General features: G+C 38.9%; 1 protein-coding gene and 1 long non-coding RNA gene across 22 annotated transcripts in view; one reads left to right on the top strand and one right to left on the bottom strand.

The window, feature by feature from the left end:
• The window catches only part of FGGY (FGGY carbohydrate kinase domain containing), a 439,267-nt gene extending 427,403 nt beyond the window's left edge, over nucleotides 1-11,864 (bottom strand). For 12 of the 20 annotated variants that reach the window (XR_008472954.2, XM_009001339.4, XM_078332000.1 and 9 more), the window contains exon 1: nucleotides 11,765-11,864. Coding sequence is in view for 6 of the 20 variants with exons in the window: in XM_035251637.3 (XP_035107528.1) it covers nucleotides 11,765-11,785 (21 nt within the window). In the remaining 14 variants the exon portion in view is untranslated. Of the gene's footprint in view, nucleotides 1-11,523 lie in introns of all 20 variants that reach the window. The other 8 variants (XM_009001341.5, XM_002750883.5, XM_078332007.1 and 5 more) reach the window with 2 other exon arrangements.
• The window catches only part of LOC118143244 (uncharacterized), a 49,166-nt gene continuing 45,036 nt past the window's right edge, over nucleotides 11,422-15,551 (top strand). For both annotated transcript variants that reach the window (XR_013520137.1, XR_001912820.5), the window contains exons 1-3: nucleotides 11,422-11,576; nucleotides 12,616-12,748; nucleotides 13,277-13,436. This is a non-coding gene — a long non-coding RNA (uncharacterized LOC118143244). The remainder of the gene's footprint in view (nucleotides 11,577-12,615; nucleotides 12,749-13,276; nucleotides 13,437-15,551) is intronic.

Here is a 15,551-nt window from a genome sequence, read left to right as displayed (position 1 = left end):
GCTGGAGTGCAGTAGTGCATCTCCACTCACTGCAGCCTCTGCCTCTTGGGTTTCAAGAAATTCTCCAGCCTCAGACTCTCAAGGAGCTGGGATTAGAGGCATGCACCACCACACCCAACTAACTTGCTTTTGTATTTTTAGTGGAGACAGGGTTTTGCCATGTTGCCCAGGCTGGTCTCTAACTCCTGACCTCAAGTGATCCACCTACCTTGGCCTCCCAAAGTGCTGGAATTACAAGCATGAGCCAGCACGCTCGGCCCAGATCTGGTAACTTTAAGGCCAAAGGTGAAAGGCCTAAAGAATGAATTATTTGAAGATTAAACATTAGACTTGACCATCCCACAAACATGGCTCTGTCAAAAGTACCATGAACTAAAGTACAAGCTTAAACAGCACCAAATCTTCTTCTGCCCAAAATAAAGCCCATTATCTTTATTTGACCCACAAAGACCTCTAAGCTCAGGCCCCTGCCTGCCTCTCTAACCTTAACTCCCTACTTCTCTCCCTAACCTCAACCTTCATACTCCAGTGCTACAAAACTACTAGAAACTATTCAAAGGAAGGCTTGGTGTTTTTGTTCAAGCTTTGTTCCCTCTACCTATAACGCAAAGAATACAAACTTACAATTCACAGAAAAATAAATACATGGGAATCCTTCACCTCACAAATAGTATAGGAATGCAAATCAAAACAATATTAAGATACAATTTTACACCTAACAAATAGGCAAAAATTGAAAATTTTGATAATACCCACTTGGCAAAAGTATGGAGAAACAGACAGTTTCATACACTTTTCATTGAAGAGTGACTCCACCTTTGATAGAATAATTTGGTACTATCTTTCCATTTTTAAAATCAAGTATTTTACCCAACAGTTTAACTTCTAAGAATTTATGCACTGGCTCATCAAAAAGATACACAAAAACATCCACCACAACCTTTTTTTGTAAATACAAGAACATACCCACAACCAACCTAGAAGCAAATTAAATTATTATTAACAGAGGACTTTCTAAAATTGATACATCAGTAGCTGTTAAAAAGAATGAGAAAAAAGCTGCTAATTTTTATATTATTAACTAAAAAAGTTCTGAGATGGTACAGTATAACCCCATTTGTATTATTCTTTAATAAAGAATAGAGCAAAAGCTCTATTTTCTTCATGCAATACAGTGGTTCTCAAAGTTTAACTTTCTCAAGTTTTAACAGGGCCATTGGTGGTCTCTAGAAGAGCAGTAGTCTTAGAATTACCAGGGAACTTAGTAGAAATGCAAAGTCAGGCTCTACTGACTCAGAAACGCTGGGGTGGGGTTCAGCAGTTTATGTTTTAAAAGGGCCTCCAGATGATCCTGATAGATGCTAGAGTTTGAGAACCACTGTACTGCATAAAGACCTATCATAAAAGATTTCAGGAAAAACACACAAAACCCGCTTACTGCAGTAACATCCAGCAAAAAGAAATACAGTGGAGGTTTGGAGGGCATTCACCTTTCCCTCTCTGTGCTGTCTCAATGTTCTCAACAAGCAGCTATTACAGTAATAGAAAGGAAGACCTCTGTATTGAGTTGAACTCTGCTTGGTATAGCTTCTACCCTCTAGTCCTAATTTTTATCCCAAAGGATAATCCAAACAGCCTTTTTTATCCTTATACTTGGGCTATCCTTTAAATTTTTTAAGATGACTCTCATGACCTCCTATTGGGTCTTTTCTCCATGCTATACATTTTCAGTTCCTGTAACTTTCCTCTATAATATAGCCTTTTTTTCTAAAATAAAAAGAGAAGGAGCAGCATTAAGAGGCACTGACTATATTTAACTAGAGTGAGCTCAGTCACCCATGTTTCCACATGACACTGCATGCAGATGAGGTAAGCTGAGCTAGCTGCACATGGTAAGCACACAGGAAGTCTTCCTTTTCCCTCTACCTTCCTGGAGCCCCCTGGATGCAACACATGCTAGGACACATCACTGGCCCATCCAGCCCAGCATCTAATCTCTGACAAGGATAACTTGTTCTTGATAGAAACAAACTATCTATGACACTAACATGAAAAATAATCTGTGCTTTAAGGGAGAAGGGAAAGGGAGCTGAGGTGTCTTCACAACCTGTCTTTAAAGGGTAGCTTTGAGTTAATCCTCATCAAATACACTATTCTTCCCTCAAGTGTTCATTAGAATTAGTGTTATCTGTGTTTTATCAATATGTACCTTCATATGAATCCAAATGTTTCTTAGACTTACTTATATTTTGAACCAACCCTCATCTTACATCAATAAATTTTGTATCAACATTTACTCTGTGCAAGATATGGTGCCAGTGACTTAGTAGATGACCTTCCTAATCCCTCCTGCAACTTTTAGATAGGAAACCAAGGTTCTGAGCTATTAGGTGACCTGCCAGGGTCACAGAGTCAGTGAATAACAGAGAAGGATTTCAAACCTATGCTCTTTCTACTATGGCACGTGACAACTTTTAAAAAAAATCCTAAAAATAGCCTTATTCAAGTGTCAAAGATGCACATAATTCTACAATCCCAACATTTGGTTAAGTAGATTGACTTTGATCTGCCTAAATCACTCTTGATTTTTTTTTTTTTTTTTTTTTTTTTGAGACAGGGTCTCACTCTATCACCCAGGTTAGAGTGCAGTGATGCAATTATAGCTCACTGCAGCCTGGACCTCCTGGGCTCGAGTGATCCTCCCACACCTCAGCCTCCTGAGTAGCTAGACTACAGGCATGACTCATCATGGCATAATAATTTTTAAATTTTTTACAGAGATGGGGTTTTGCCATGTTGGCCAGGCTGGTCTCAAATTCCCGGGCTCAAGCAATCCTCTCACCTCAGCCTCCCAAAGTTCTGGGATTCCAGGCATGAGCCACTGTGCTTGATCTTCTTCATTGCAAAGACCTTGTCTTCCTCTCAATTTTCATCTTGCAATATCCAGTCAGTAACTGAGTTCTTTCTTAATCTCTCTGCCTGTTTAGCAAAATCCAAACTATTAAGCTCTCAGCCCAGTCTGCAATGGATTTCCGTATAGCTCAGCCCCAAATCTAGATGGTTCAGGAACTGGTAGTATATTTAGCTTGAACAATTTTTATTTGATTTTCCTATCTTTTCTAAGCCCACTCCATACATATGTCACTGTATACCCCTCCCTGACTACATATCCATTCTTCACCTTCTCTCCCAGCTATCTGTCCTGGAAACAATAGCATGAAACTCCAAGACTCTCTTATCTTCTGTCAAGACTCTCTAATCCTCTGTCTTCTAGTTGGGTTTAAGCAATGGAGTGCTCTAGCTGAAGGCTTAGAGAAAGGAGGAGAGTAAGGTCAGGGCTCCCTTCCTGTAGAGTTGGCCTGGGCCAGCTGCTTCTCTTGGGCTAAAATAACGATCCTCTCCAGGCAGCCTTCTCCACATGATTTCTCCTTTGGGGTTCTGGTAACCAGTCCTTCCCTCACCGCTTTGGGTCTAAGGATATAACAATCTTACTGTTACCAGATCCAGGCATTCAGTTTGCTCTCACTTTACTCAATAGTTCTTTTTTTGAAAATCATCCTAATTTAGGTATATCTTATGTTTTTCCCTCTGATATACTTCCTTCACCATGCTCTTAGCACCCTGAAGTAGTAAAAGTTCCCCTTTACTTCTAGTACCTGAGTACCTGAAAAATCACTTACTCAGATCTTCAAATAGTCCCTTCTTTATATTTTTCTCAAAAATTCTAGTTGAAGGCTTCCAATTCCAGCCAAGATGCAGTAACAGGAATCATATTTACCTCCCTACTTAAAACAACTGGGAAAAAATAGAAAACAGATTCTCATGACATTGAACATCAGGTAACAGAGTATAATAATCACAGAGAGATGGGAAAAAATGAGATTAAGTCCTTCAGTGGCTCAAGTTTAATGCCTAAGAAATGTCCGCAGACTGTGGCACAGGAAGTATGAACATAGGCCAAATCCAGCAGTCTCCATGAGTTGAGAAGACAGAGCTGAAAGTCTGTGGAGAGCAAAAAGGCTAGAATCTTGGGCAAGAGAGGAGACAGCAGCACAGAAGAATTCCAGAGAATTGCAAAGGTACTCCCCAAGTATTCAGGAGAGTATCAGTCATCTGTACTAATGCATCCATATGTGAAAACAATCTGAGGCAGAAGCACCAAAAAGGATTACAGTGAACAAATCAGTGGGCTTCACATAAGACCAGGAATAATTCCACTCAAAACAGCCAGAGTAGAAAGTCCCATAACTCACAGGGCATTGGGTAGAGTATAAATTCTACCAAACATTTAAATAATTAATAATATTCTTCTTGAACTCTTACAAAAAACTTAAAAGAGGAAGGAATACTTCCAAACTCATTTTATGAGGCCAGAGTTACCATAACCCTTACACTAAAGCTAGACAAGGACATTATGAGAAAAAATAATTACAGGCCAACATCCACAATGAATACAAATGCAAAAATTTCCAAAGAAATACTAGCAAACCAAATTCAACATCACATTAAAAAGATCATTCACCATGATCAAGTAGGTAACTATCCTTGTAATGCAAGGATGGTTCAACATATGTAAATCAATAAATGTAAAATACTACATTCACAGAACAAAGGATAAAAATACTATCATTTCAATAGACTCCACAGAAGCATTTAACAAAATTCAACATATGTTCACAATAAAAACCATCAACAAATTAGACATAGAAGAAATCTACCTCAGCATTATAAAGACCATATATGACGAGCCCAAAGCTAACATCATACTCAGCATTAAAAAGCTGCAAGTTTTTACTTTAAGATCAAGAACAAGAGAGAATGCTCACTCTTAACAATACTATTCAGCATAGTATTGGAAGTCTTAACTAGAGCAACTACACAAGAAAAATAAATGAAAGGCATCCAAATTGGAAAGGCAGGCATAAAACTGCCTGTTTACAGATGACATAATGTTATATATAGAAAACAACCCAAAGACTCCAAAAAAACTGTAGAATAAATTAATTCAATAAAGCTGCAGAATATAAAATCAATGTACAAAATTCAGCTGCATTTCTCTTCACTAACAATGAACAATCCCAAAAATAAATTAAGAAAACAATCCCACTTAGAAGGGCATCAAAAAGGAAAAAAATACTTAGAAAAAAATTTACCAAGGAAGGGAAAGATCTGTATATTGAAAACTATACCACTATGATGAAAGAAACTAAGAAGACACAAATAAATGGAAAGATATCCACATTCATGATTGGTAGAAATAATACTGCTAAAATAACCATACTACACAAAGTGATCTGCAGATTCAAAGTAATTCCTCTCAAAATATCAGTAACATTTATCAAAAAAAAAAAAAAACAGAAAAACACAATCATAAAATTTATATAGAACCGCAAAAAACTACAAATAGCTAAAGCAATCTTGGGAAAGAACAAAGACAGAGACATCACATTTCTGAATTTCAAATTATATTACAAAGCCATAATAATCATAACAAGATGGTGCTGGCATAAAAAGAGACATATACACTAATGATACCAATATAAAACCCAGAAATAAACTACTCATATACAATCAACTACTCTTTGACAAAAACACCAAAAATACACAGTGAGGAAAACATAGTCTCTTCCATAAATGGTGTTAGAAAAACTGGATATTCATGCAAAAGTGTGAAATTGAACCCTTATACTATACACAAAAATCAACTCAAAATGGATTACAGATGTAAACATAAGACCTGAAACCTTAAAACTCCTAGAAGGCAAAAAACTCCTTGACATTGGTCTTAGCAATGATTTTTTGCATAGGACATCAAAAGAATAGGCAATAAAAGCAAAAATAGTGAGGCTACATCAGATTAAAGTTTCTGCACAGCAAAGGAAACAATCAAGAAAATTAAAAAGCAACCTCTAAAATGGTAGACAATATTTACAAAGCATATATCCCAATAAGGGCGTAAAACCCAAAATATATGTTAAAAAATGTATTTAACACAAAATAACATGATTTTTTTAATGGGAAAAGAACTTGAATATTTTCCTAACGATTACATACAAATGCCCAATCGGTATATGAAAACATGCTCAACCAAGACCAATCATCAGCAAAGTGTAAATCAAAACCACAATGAGAAATCACTTCACACCTATTAGGATAGCTATTATCAAAAATCAGTGAATAAGTACTGAAGAGAATATGGAGAAAAGGGAACTGTTGTACACTGCTGGTGGGAATGTAATTGGTAAACCCATTATGGCAAATAGTACAGAAGTTTCTCAAAATACTAAAAATAGAACTACTATATGATAGAGCAATATTACTTCTGGATATACATCCAAAAGAAATGAAATCACTACTTGGTATGATAAAGTGTACTCCCATGTTCACTGAAGCTTTACTCATAATAACTAAGATATGAAAACAACTTTAATGTCCATAGATGGGTGAATGAATAATGAAAATGTTATACATATATCTGCAATGGAATATTGTTCAGCCTTAAAAAAGATTCCTGCCGTTTGCCAGGACATGGATGAACTTGTAGTACAATATGCTAAATGAAATAAGCCAAGCACAAAAAGACAAATACTGCATGATATCTAAAAAACACAGAATCTAAAAAAGTCCAACTCACAAAAACAGAGAGGACAATGGCAGTACCAGGTATTGAGGAAACGGAGAGGTTATTGGTCAAAGAATACAAACTTTCAGTTATTAGAAAAATTTCTGGATATATAATATACAACATGATTACAGTTGATAATTTGCTATACACTTAAAACGTGCTAAGAGAGTAAATCTTAAGTATTCTCACCACAAAAGAAGAGTAACTACATGAAGTGATATGATAATTAGCTTGATTGTGGTCATCATTTCACAATGTATATCAAATCATGTTGCATATCTTGAGTATGTACAATTTTTATTCAACAATCATACCTCAATAAAGCTGGGGAAAAAGAAAATGGATAACCTGAACATTCCTATGTCTATACAATCAAACCACATTGTATTTAACCTCCTGCCCCCAAAACAACTCCAGGCCCTGATGGCTTCACTAGTGAATCCTACTAAACAGCTTGTTTTTTTCTGGAATAATGAATGGCTTTATTTTTTTAAAACTTATTTAATAAGATTCAATTAAACTTTTAACAAATTGAATAAAATTGAATTTTATTTAAATACTTTAGGTTTGCATTTTTATATTAATTTTTTTTTTTCTAATCCTCCTTCCTCCTACCCCCAACCCTCAAGTAGGTCTCAGTGTCATTTCCCCTTTTGTGCACTTTTGAACATGCAGTATTTTTGGTTTTCTGTTTCTGCTTTAGTTGGCTTAGGATAATGTTCTCCAGCTTTCTCCATCCATGCTACTATAAAGGACATGATCTTATTCTTTTTCATGGCTGCACAGTATTCCACAGTGTATATGTACCACATTTTTTTATCCAATCTACCACTGGCAGACATTTACATTGATTCCACGTCTTTGTTATTGTGAATAGTGCTACAATAACATTTAAGAAAAAAAGAATACCAATTCTTCATAAACTCTTCTGGAAAAATCAAAATGGAAGAAATACTTCCTAATTCATTCTACGAGGCCAGATTTACCCAGAGGTCAGGTATTATGAGGATGGATACAAAAATTCTTCCAACTTTAGCTAAAAAAAGGATAGTATGCCTTGACCAATAGGGTTTATCTCAGGAACACAAAGTTTAACATAGGGAAAAAAAAATCAGTAAATGTAATTTACCACATTAAGAATCTTTTTTAAAAATATGAATGATCACAACAGTTATAGGAAAAGCAACAAAATTACAACATCTACTATTCCTTTAAAAAAATTCTCAGTAAAGCAGGAATACAATGAAAATTCCTAAACCTGATAAAGCGTATCTACAAAGATATGTAATTCAAATCATGCATCATACTTAATGATAAAATGAATGTCTCTCCTGCAGATCAGGAAGAAGGCAAGATGTTAGCTCTCATCAGTTCTATGCAAAGCAATGATTCTGGCTAGCGGAATACAACCAGAAAAATAAAAGGCAACCTCATTGAGAAAGGAAGTAAAACTATCTTTATTTGCAGATGACAGGATCACCTAAATAGAAAATCTGAAGGCATCTACAAAAAAGCTCTTAGAACTAATAAGCGCTTTAGCAAGATTTCAGGATACATGATCAATATACCAGTAACAAGAAAACAACTGGAAATTAAATTTTTAAAATATATAAAATATTAATATCATTTACAATATCATCAAAAACTAGGAAATACCAACAGATAATCCAACAAAGATGTGTAACATCTATGGATTGAGAGCTATAAAACATTGCCTAGAGAAATAAGGAAGACTTAAATAAATGAACAGATACACTGTGTCCATGGGTCAGAAGACTTGGTATTTCAAATGTCAATTCTCCCCCAAATTAATGTATGCATTCAATACAATTCCAACTAAAATCTAAATAGGACTTTATTTTGAAATTGACAAAGTGATTATAAAATTCATATGGAAATAGAACCTAGAATAATCAAAACAAATTTTAAAAAGAACAAAATTAAAGGACTTACACTAGCTGATTTCAGTACTTACTACAAAGCTATAATTATCAAGACTATGTGGTATTGCCATTAAAATAGACAAGAGATCAAATGAACAAAATAAAACACAAAACTGGGCCAATGTATACTTGGTAAATTGATTTTGGAACAAAGGTGAAAGGCAATTCAAAGAAGATAGGCTTTTCAGCAAATGGTGCTGGAACAACTGGATAGCCATATGCAAAAAAATTAACTTCATTCCATATTTCACGTCCTATACAAAAATTACCTTATAATGATCACAGGTTTAATATAAAACAAAAAATGACAAAACTTCTTTTTAAAAATAGGAATATTTGAGACCTTAGGTTAAGCAAAGATATCTTATATAAAACACAAAAAGCATGATCCATAAAAAATGAGATTGGTAACATTTATTTAACCAAAATTATAAATTAGACTTCATCAAAATTAAGAACTGCTTTCAAAAGGCACTGTTAAAAGACAAGCCTCAAAATGAAAGAAATATTTGCAAATTACATGTGATAAAGAACTTTTAAGAATAAAGAATTCTCAAAGCTAAATAAAATGAAAATACATGGATCATTTTTTTAAAGTGGACAAAAGATTTAATATATACTTTACCCTAGGGGGTATACAAAGAGGAATTAAAGAGGGCAAAAGCAATCTTTGGGGTATTAGCTAGCTATGTTCTTTATCTTGATGATGGTTTTCAGATATATGCATATTAACAAAACTTCTCCAACTGGACACTCTCAATATGAACAGTTACTGGATGCCAATTATTCCTCAATAAATCTGCTACAAAATAGCCCACTCAAGAATGCCTACTATTGACTACATTTCTTCTTACCCCTACATTCAATCAGTAATTAATTCCTAACCATTCTATTTTCCTAATCTCTCTCCATTGCCATAACTATTACCCTAATACGTCTCTAACCTGTATTACTACAATTATCTCTCTCTAGGCTCTACCAATCCAATCCATTCTCCAAATTGCAGCCAGAATTTTCCATAACGTATAAAGAAAATGACATAAGATTTCTGCAAAATGATATAACATTTTGCCCTGGAGATATATTTCAAACTTCCCTGAGATGATTCACCAGACCCCTCCTGATCTGGCCTTCACCCTCCCCAGCCTCCTGTCAGGTGATTTTCCACTTCAGCCTTTCTTGCACAGCCATACTAATCAACCATGTGCCATGCTTCTGTAGTTCTGCACATGCTGTTCCCAATTCATATAATTCCTCCCCTTTCTCCAGCCCACTCAGGCTTTGGAACTCAGTTCCAGTATTCTCTTCTGGGAAGTCTTCCACAAACCCCATACGGAGCCTTTTGCCCTTCTCTCAACTCCGGGGAGTCTTCTGCGTACCTTTTCACTGTACTCATCTCACTATCATGTAACCTCCCTCATCAAAGTGGACTGAAGCAAACTAGATGAAGGCTTAAAAGCAGAGACCAAGTCTTATTCATCTGCACTTTCCCAGAGACTACCATAGTTCAAGGCCCAAAGTATGTGGACAAGATGAGTGAACAAATGAACTGATTTGGATCTCTTACACCACCTGGGTTGACTCCATGTCCCTCCATTATAAAAATGTGGGCAGGTGAGAGGGTAAGTGATCTCTGTAGCACATTCTGGTAAAATATTCATTTCAAATCCCCTTGGGGGTGGGGGTAGAGGGTTCCACTCTGGCTGGGAGATTAAGGGCAAGATTCACTACCTCAAATTGTTTTAAAAAACCAGCTGGTAATTGACTGTGATTTAAACTATTTAAATTAATAAGTGAAAGGTTAGATAAAGGGAACTAGTTAAAAAGTGAAAGGTTAGGGGAAAGGGAACCAAATTCCAGGAAAAGACAGAGCCCACAGCAAAAACTAACACAGCCTGGAAGGCACAGTCTCCTCCCAGTAAATTTCTTAATTTCATCCAGAAAGACAAGCTCTCCACCCTCTGGGGTTATGCCCTTCTTCCAGCACACATGTTTTGACTTCCAAATCCAGCCAGGCAGGCTCCCAACCTCCCTCCCCCTCAAAATTGATCTCCAGGCCTAGCTCACCCCTCTGATCTGTTCCCCCAATCATCCTTAATAACAGTGCTCTGGGCCTCCCACTAGGAGGTCCTCCAAGAGCCAGGCCAGTGGCCATCAGGTCAAGAGCCAAGCATGAGGGCCCCATTAACAGGAGACTCCCAGAAGACCAAGCGGCAGTCATCTGGCTGGAAAACCCAGCAAGCAAGTTAAAAAGGAAAAAACTCAGGATATACACTTGGTGGATCATGGAAAAAAAGAAGAAAAGCAAGCAAAAACTATACAAAGCAAAACTCTACTATTTAAATAACAGCCACAAAATAAGAGACCTTCCCTTCTTTCATTCTGATTTACATTTCAAAAGCATAAGAACTTCACTCCTCCTGGTCTCATACTTTTAAATGTAACCTAAGGATAACTGCTTTTCAGACTTTGATCATGTCATGCCTGACCCTTCAGAAAAGAAATTTGTGTTAAGACACAGAAGTGCTTTAGTAGAAAACAGCCCATGATGAGGGAAATTCACCATTTTCCACTTTTTCAATCTTTAAATAAAAAATGGAAAGATACCCCTGGGCCTTTCCTACTGCGGATAACGGTAACAAAACAGCATTATCCGATCTAAACTCAGCTGTGCCGCAAACACTATCCTAAGTGCTGGAAGCGTTTAAAGGTACAAGCAACATTAGCCTAGAAATGCCTTCGGTAGCCAGACGTGAATCAAAAGGCTCCTCAGATGCCTGCGAAATGTCTTACACCGGTAAGGGGAGGAGAGAAAGAGAACTGAATATAGTTAAGTGGACACTGATCGGAGAGGAAGCAGCACGGGTTCCAGACACCTAACGGGCAGCCTTGGGGATGCAGTAAAGGCCAACCCTTTTCTTTCCTTCCCGTCCCTTCAGTGGCCGGACGCCTCACCCAGGAGAGGACACAGGGAACTCAACAACGTCTCGGGAGCAACGGCCCAGCGGGTGAGAGACCCAGCGGCCGGAGGAGGAGGAAGGGGAGGAGGAGGCAACGACTGTGGGAAAGGGGAGGGGAGGGCCAGGCCAGTGCGCTCCCGGGTTGGAGAAGCCTCTTCCCGGACGTGCGCGCGAAGAGCCTGAGCGCCAGCAAAAGCCCCCGGCGCCCACGTGGGACTGAGAGGAGGGTCACTTACAGTACTTGCCCAATCTGACATTACGTTTTAGCTAGAGGGATTCTGCACGTAGCCGCGCCGAGCCCCGCGGCGCCTGGGCAGGGCGGTCCCGGGAGCGGCTGCAGCCCCGCCTCGCGCGCAGCCCCTCCCCGCCGCGTCCTCTGTAAAGCTCGGCCTTATTGGCCCTTTGAATCGGGCCCGGGATTGGCCGGCGCCTGCCCGCCGGCTGCTGGAGCGTTCGCTCGCCCTCGCCACCCGCGGGCGGGGCTGGGCAGGGCTGGGCGGGAGGAGCGCGGACCCGAGACCGGCTCTGCTACGTCTGCTCAGGCTGCGAGTTCCCGGCTCTGAGGACTGGCAGAGCTCACCCAGGCGGACTCTTCGCAGCCCCGGATGTGTGTGTGTGTCAGACCGTTTACTGAACATCAGGACTGTTGTAGACGGGTGTTAAGAAATAAGAATATTGCGTAGTTACAATTCTTGAACGCTTACCTTGTATCTTGTTCCTTAATCTTTAAAGAAATTTTCTATTCCAGTGGCCAACCTAGGTACTTCAACGTATGACATTCTGTAAATCTACAATACGGATGGGTCCTTTGCCTTTGAGAAATGTTACAATCTAGTGGGTACTGGACAACGACCTCATTTAATTCTCACATGCCTTCCCTTTCTAATAAGCTGCATGTTGTGAATCCCTATTTTACGGAGGGCAGGGAATCCAAAATTTTTAACTTTTACTGGGACACAGCTAGGAAGCAACCAAAGGGAGAATTCCAGTCTGAGCTATTTTCATAAAAGGCAGGATCCCAAACTGAGGGAGCTCGAGATTTGGGATAGTTTAGCAGTCACTGAGACCAAACATTTTGTTTTCCTAGAAAAGGAAACGGAGGTCCAGGAAAGGGACGTGATTTTCCAAAGACACACTTGTGAAAGGTCATGATTTCATTGAACTGGTCCTAAGTGCCAGGTGCACTAAGATTGTCTGCTATCTTCACAATAACCCCCAAAGTAAATAAGTGCTCTTATCTTAGTCGTACAGGTGAGAAGAACAGCCCAGTGAGGCTGAGACCACACAATTAGCCCCAATCTTTGCACTGCCTCTCTACCAGGGGTCCTGATTTGGCTTATTTTCTTTCTTCTGCACCATGATTGTTCACCTTTCATTTCCAGCAACATATCTGAAGACCTAGCTGTAGACTTGTTAAGATGTTACTTAGCAGCTGTGTGAATCAAATATTCAATAGGAATAATAATGTTAAAATCAGGTCATCTTACCTTTTCAGAGCATTGTGAAAACAAATGTGGTAAGACATATGAAAATGCTTTGTAAAGTTAGATGCTTAATACACAGAAGACATTGCTTCCAGGTCTGCTTCAATGTATCCCAAGAATGGAATAAGTGAAATATTCTGGTTTCATGCACTATGGCCAGGGGATCTCATCTTGGCTAGCCTTGAATAAATGGATTTGCTGCCTGGCCTCTATGGATGGCTCTTTCTCTAAGCTTTTGTATATTTGATTGTTTATTTGCTCCAGCAGCCATGTTGAACCATGAAAGGACCTCAGGAATGAAAGCCACACACAGCAAAGCAACAAGATAAAAGAGGCATGGGTTCCTAATGCAAGAGGCACTGAACCAATCAATACCCACTGCCCTCCAGACCTCTACATGAAAGAAAAAAAACTGCTGTCCTGTGTAAGACACTTTTATTTTGTGTTTTCTATTGTATGGGGTCAAACCTAATCATAACAGATATATTACACTTTACCTTATAGAATTCTTAAACAGCAACCTTCTACAGTGATGCAAAAACAGGCCCAAAGAGTAAAAATAATTTGTTCAAAGTTATCTAGCCAAGTGGCCAGAGTGAGATTCTGACCTGAGTTTGTCTGAAACTAATTTTCATTATCTTCTTCACTGATACACTGCCTGTTATGAATGATTGAATTCTTTTTTTTTTTTTTCCATTTACTTCCATTTGATTCATTCCAGGGAGTGACACAATTTTTCTGTAAAGGACCAATAGTAAATATTTTAGACTTGTAAGCGATAGTCTCTGTTGCAACTACTCAACTTTATAATTTAAGAGCAGCCACAGACAATAGTAAATGAGTAGGTATGACTATGTTTCAATAAAACTTTACTTACAAAAGCAAGCAATGAATAATGTAGCCCGTGAACCTTAGTCTGTCAACTCCTAATGAAACTGGAAGAGTTCCCTTGTCTCCCTTACTGGGCGTGCGATGGGGGTGTGACTCACTTATTCAGTGCCCCACTGGCTGCACAAACCTCTAGGAAAGCATACAGCCGGATAGGCTGTGGAGCTCCAACCCCACATTCACTCCGTCTAGGGGTGAATGTTTACAGCTGAAGCCCCTGTGGGCATGTGTTATAGGGTGCTCTTTTAGTTTAGCTGTCTGTAGGTGGCTTGTGTTAGTCACCTCAAACCCCTGCCTTATCACAAGGACAGAGGATTTTCTGTGTTCCAGGGTTCTTGCCTTGGTGTACCAGAAGAATCCAATCACACATGGACTTGGAAATGATTGTAAGGTTTTATTGAGTGGAAGTAGCTTTCAGCAGATGGAGGAGCCAAAAGGGAGATGGTGTTCCCCCTGGAATCAGGGGCTCAGCAGCCCCAGCTCTCCTCTCACTGCCACAGCCAAGCTCCATGTCATACTGCCAGTTGGTGGCCTGGATAGGGGCATGGCAGGCCAGGGTGGTCTTGGAAAATGCAACAGTTGCACAGGAAAACAAAAATGCCTGTCCTCACCTAGGTCCCTGACACAGGCCTGGGAGTGAAGCCCTAGCAGGGGGCCACACCCTCCTCTACTCAGCATGTCCTGCTGCCTTCTGTATTATTTAGAGGGACAATGCCCTCCCTTTCTCAGTACTTCCATATCAGTAATTTATTCTATTCTGATGTTCTATCACAAAAGTGCATAGGGGACATATTATGGAAGGTCCCCCATCTTCTGTGACATTGTGAAATTGCAAGCATGCTCATACTGCTGTCCAACATAAGAGCAAATGACAGTGTGGTTCAGAAGATCCCTAAACTGATGGTCATGAGCTCTGAGCCATTAGTTCATATGTGCCATTGCTACGATTTGAGTGTGTCCCCCAAATAGCATGTGTTGGAAACTTAATCCCTAATGCAACAGTGTTGGGAGGTGAGGCCTAATGAGAGGTGATTAGGCCTTGTGGGCTTCACCCTCATGAATAGATTAATGGTGTTGTCTCAAGAATGAGTTCATAATTAAAGGGCAAGTTTGATATCCCAACCCCTCTTTCTCACCCTCTCATCTTCTGCCACGGGAAGACACTCTCCAGATGCCAGCAACTTGATATTGGACTTCCCAGCCTTCAGAACTGTGAGAAATAAATTTATTTATTTTCTTTATAAGTTACCCAGCCTATGGCATTCTGTTATAGCAGCACAAAACAGACTAAGGCAGCCACTGAAACCAGTTCTATGTCTGGAACCACCCCCATTTGCCTCAGTTTCTCTCTATAATAGGAGCAAATAATCTGAATGTTATCTATACTTCTCCATGACAACAGGGAGACTAAGAAAAGAAGATATATATAATCACACTTTGAAAAGATATAAATGTTATCCAACCATTGTTTCACATCAGGCTGGGCCATGTAGCTTCCTCTGTACCCTTTGGTTTCCAGTCTTATCTCAATCACAGACCATATATCAAATGCCTGGTAATTATTAGTGCATCTGTATATCCCCTATTCTTCTCCCCAACAATACATAAAAGGTTATTGCATTGCATTGAATTATAAGACTTGATTACTGGA

The sequence above is a fragment of the Callithrix jacchus genome, chromosome 7 (genome assembly GCF_049354715.1).
Source record: "Callithrix jacchus isolate 240 chromosome 7, calJac240_pri, whole genome shotgun sequence".
NCBI classification, from domain to species: Eukaryota; Metazoa; Chordata; class Mammalia; order Primates; family Cebidae; genus Callithrix; species Callithrix jacchus.
This window is presented reverse-complemented; position numbering and strand designations above follow the sequence as displayed.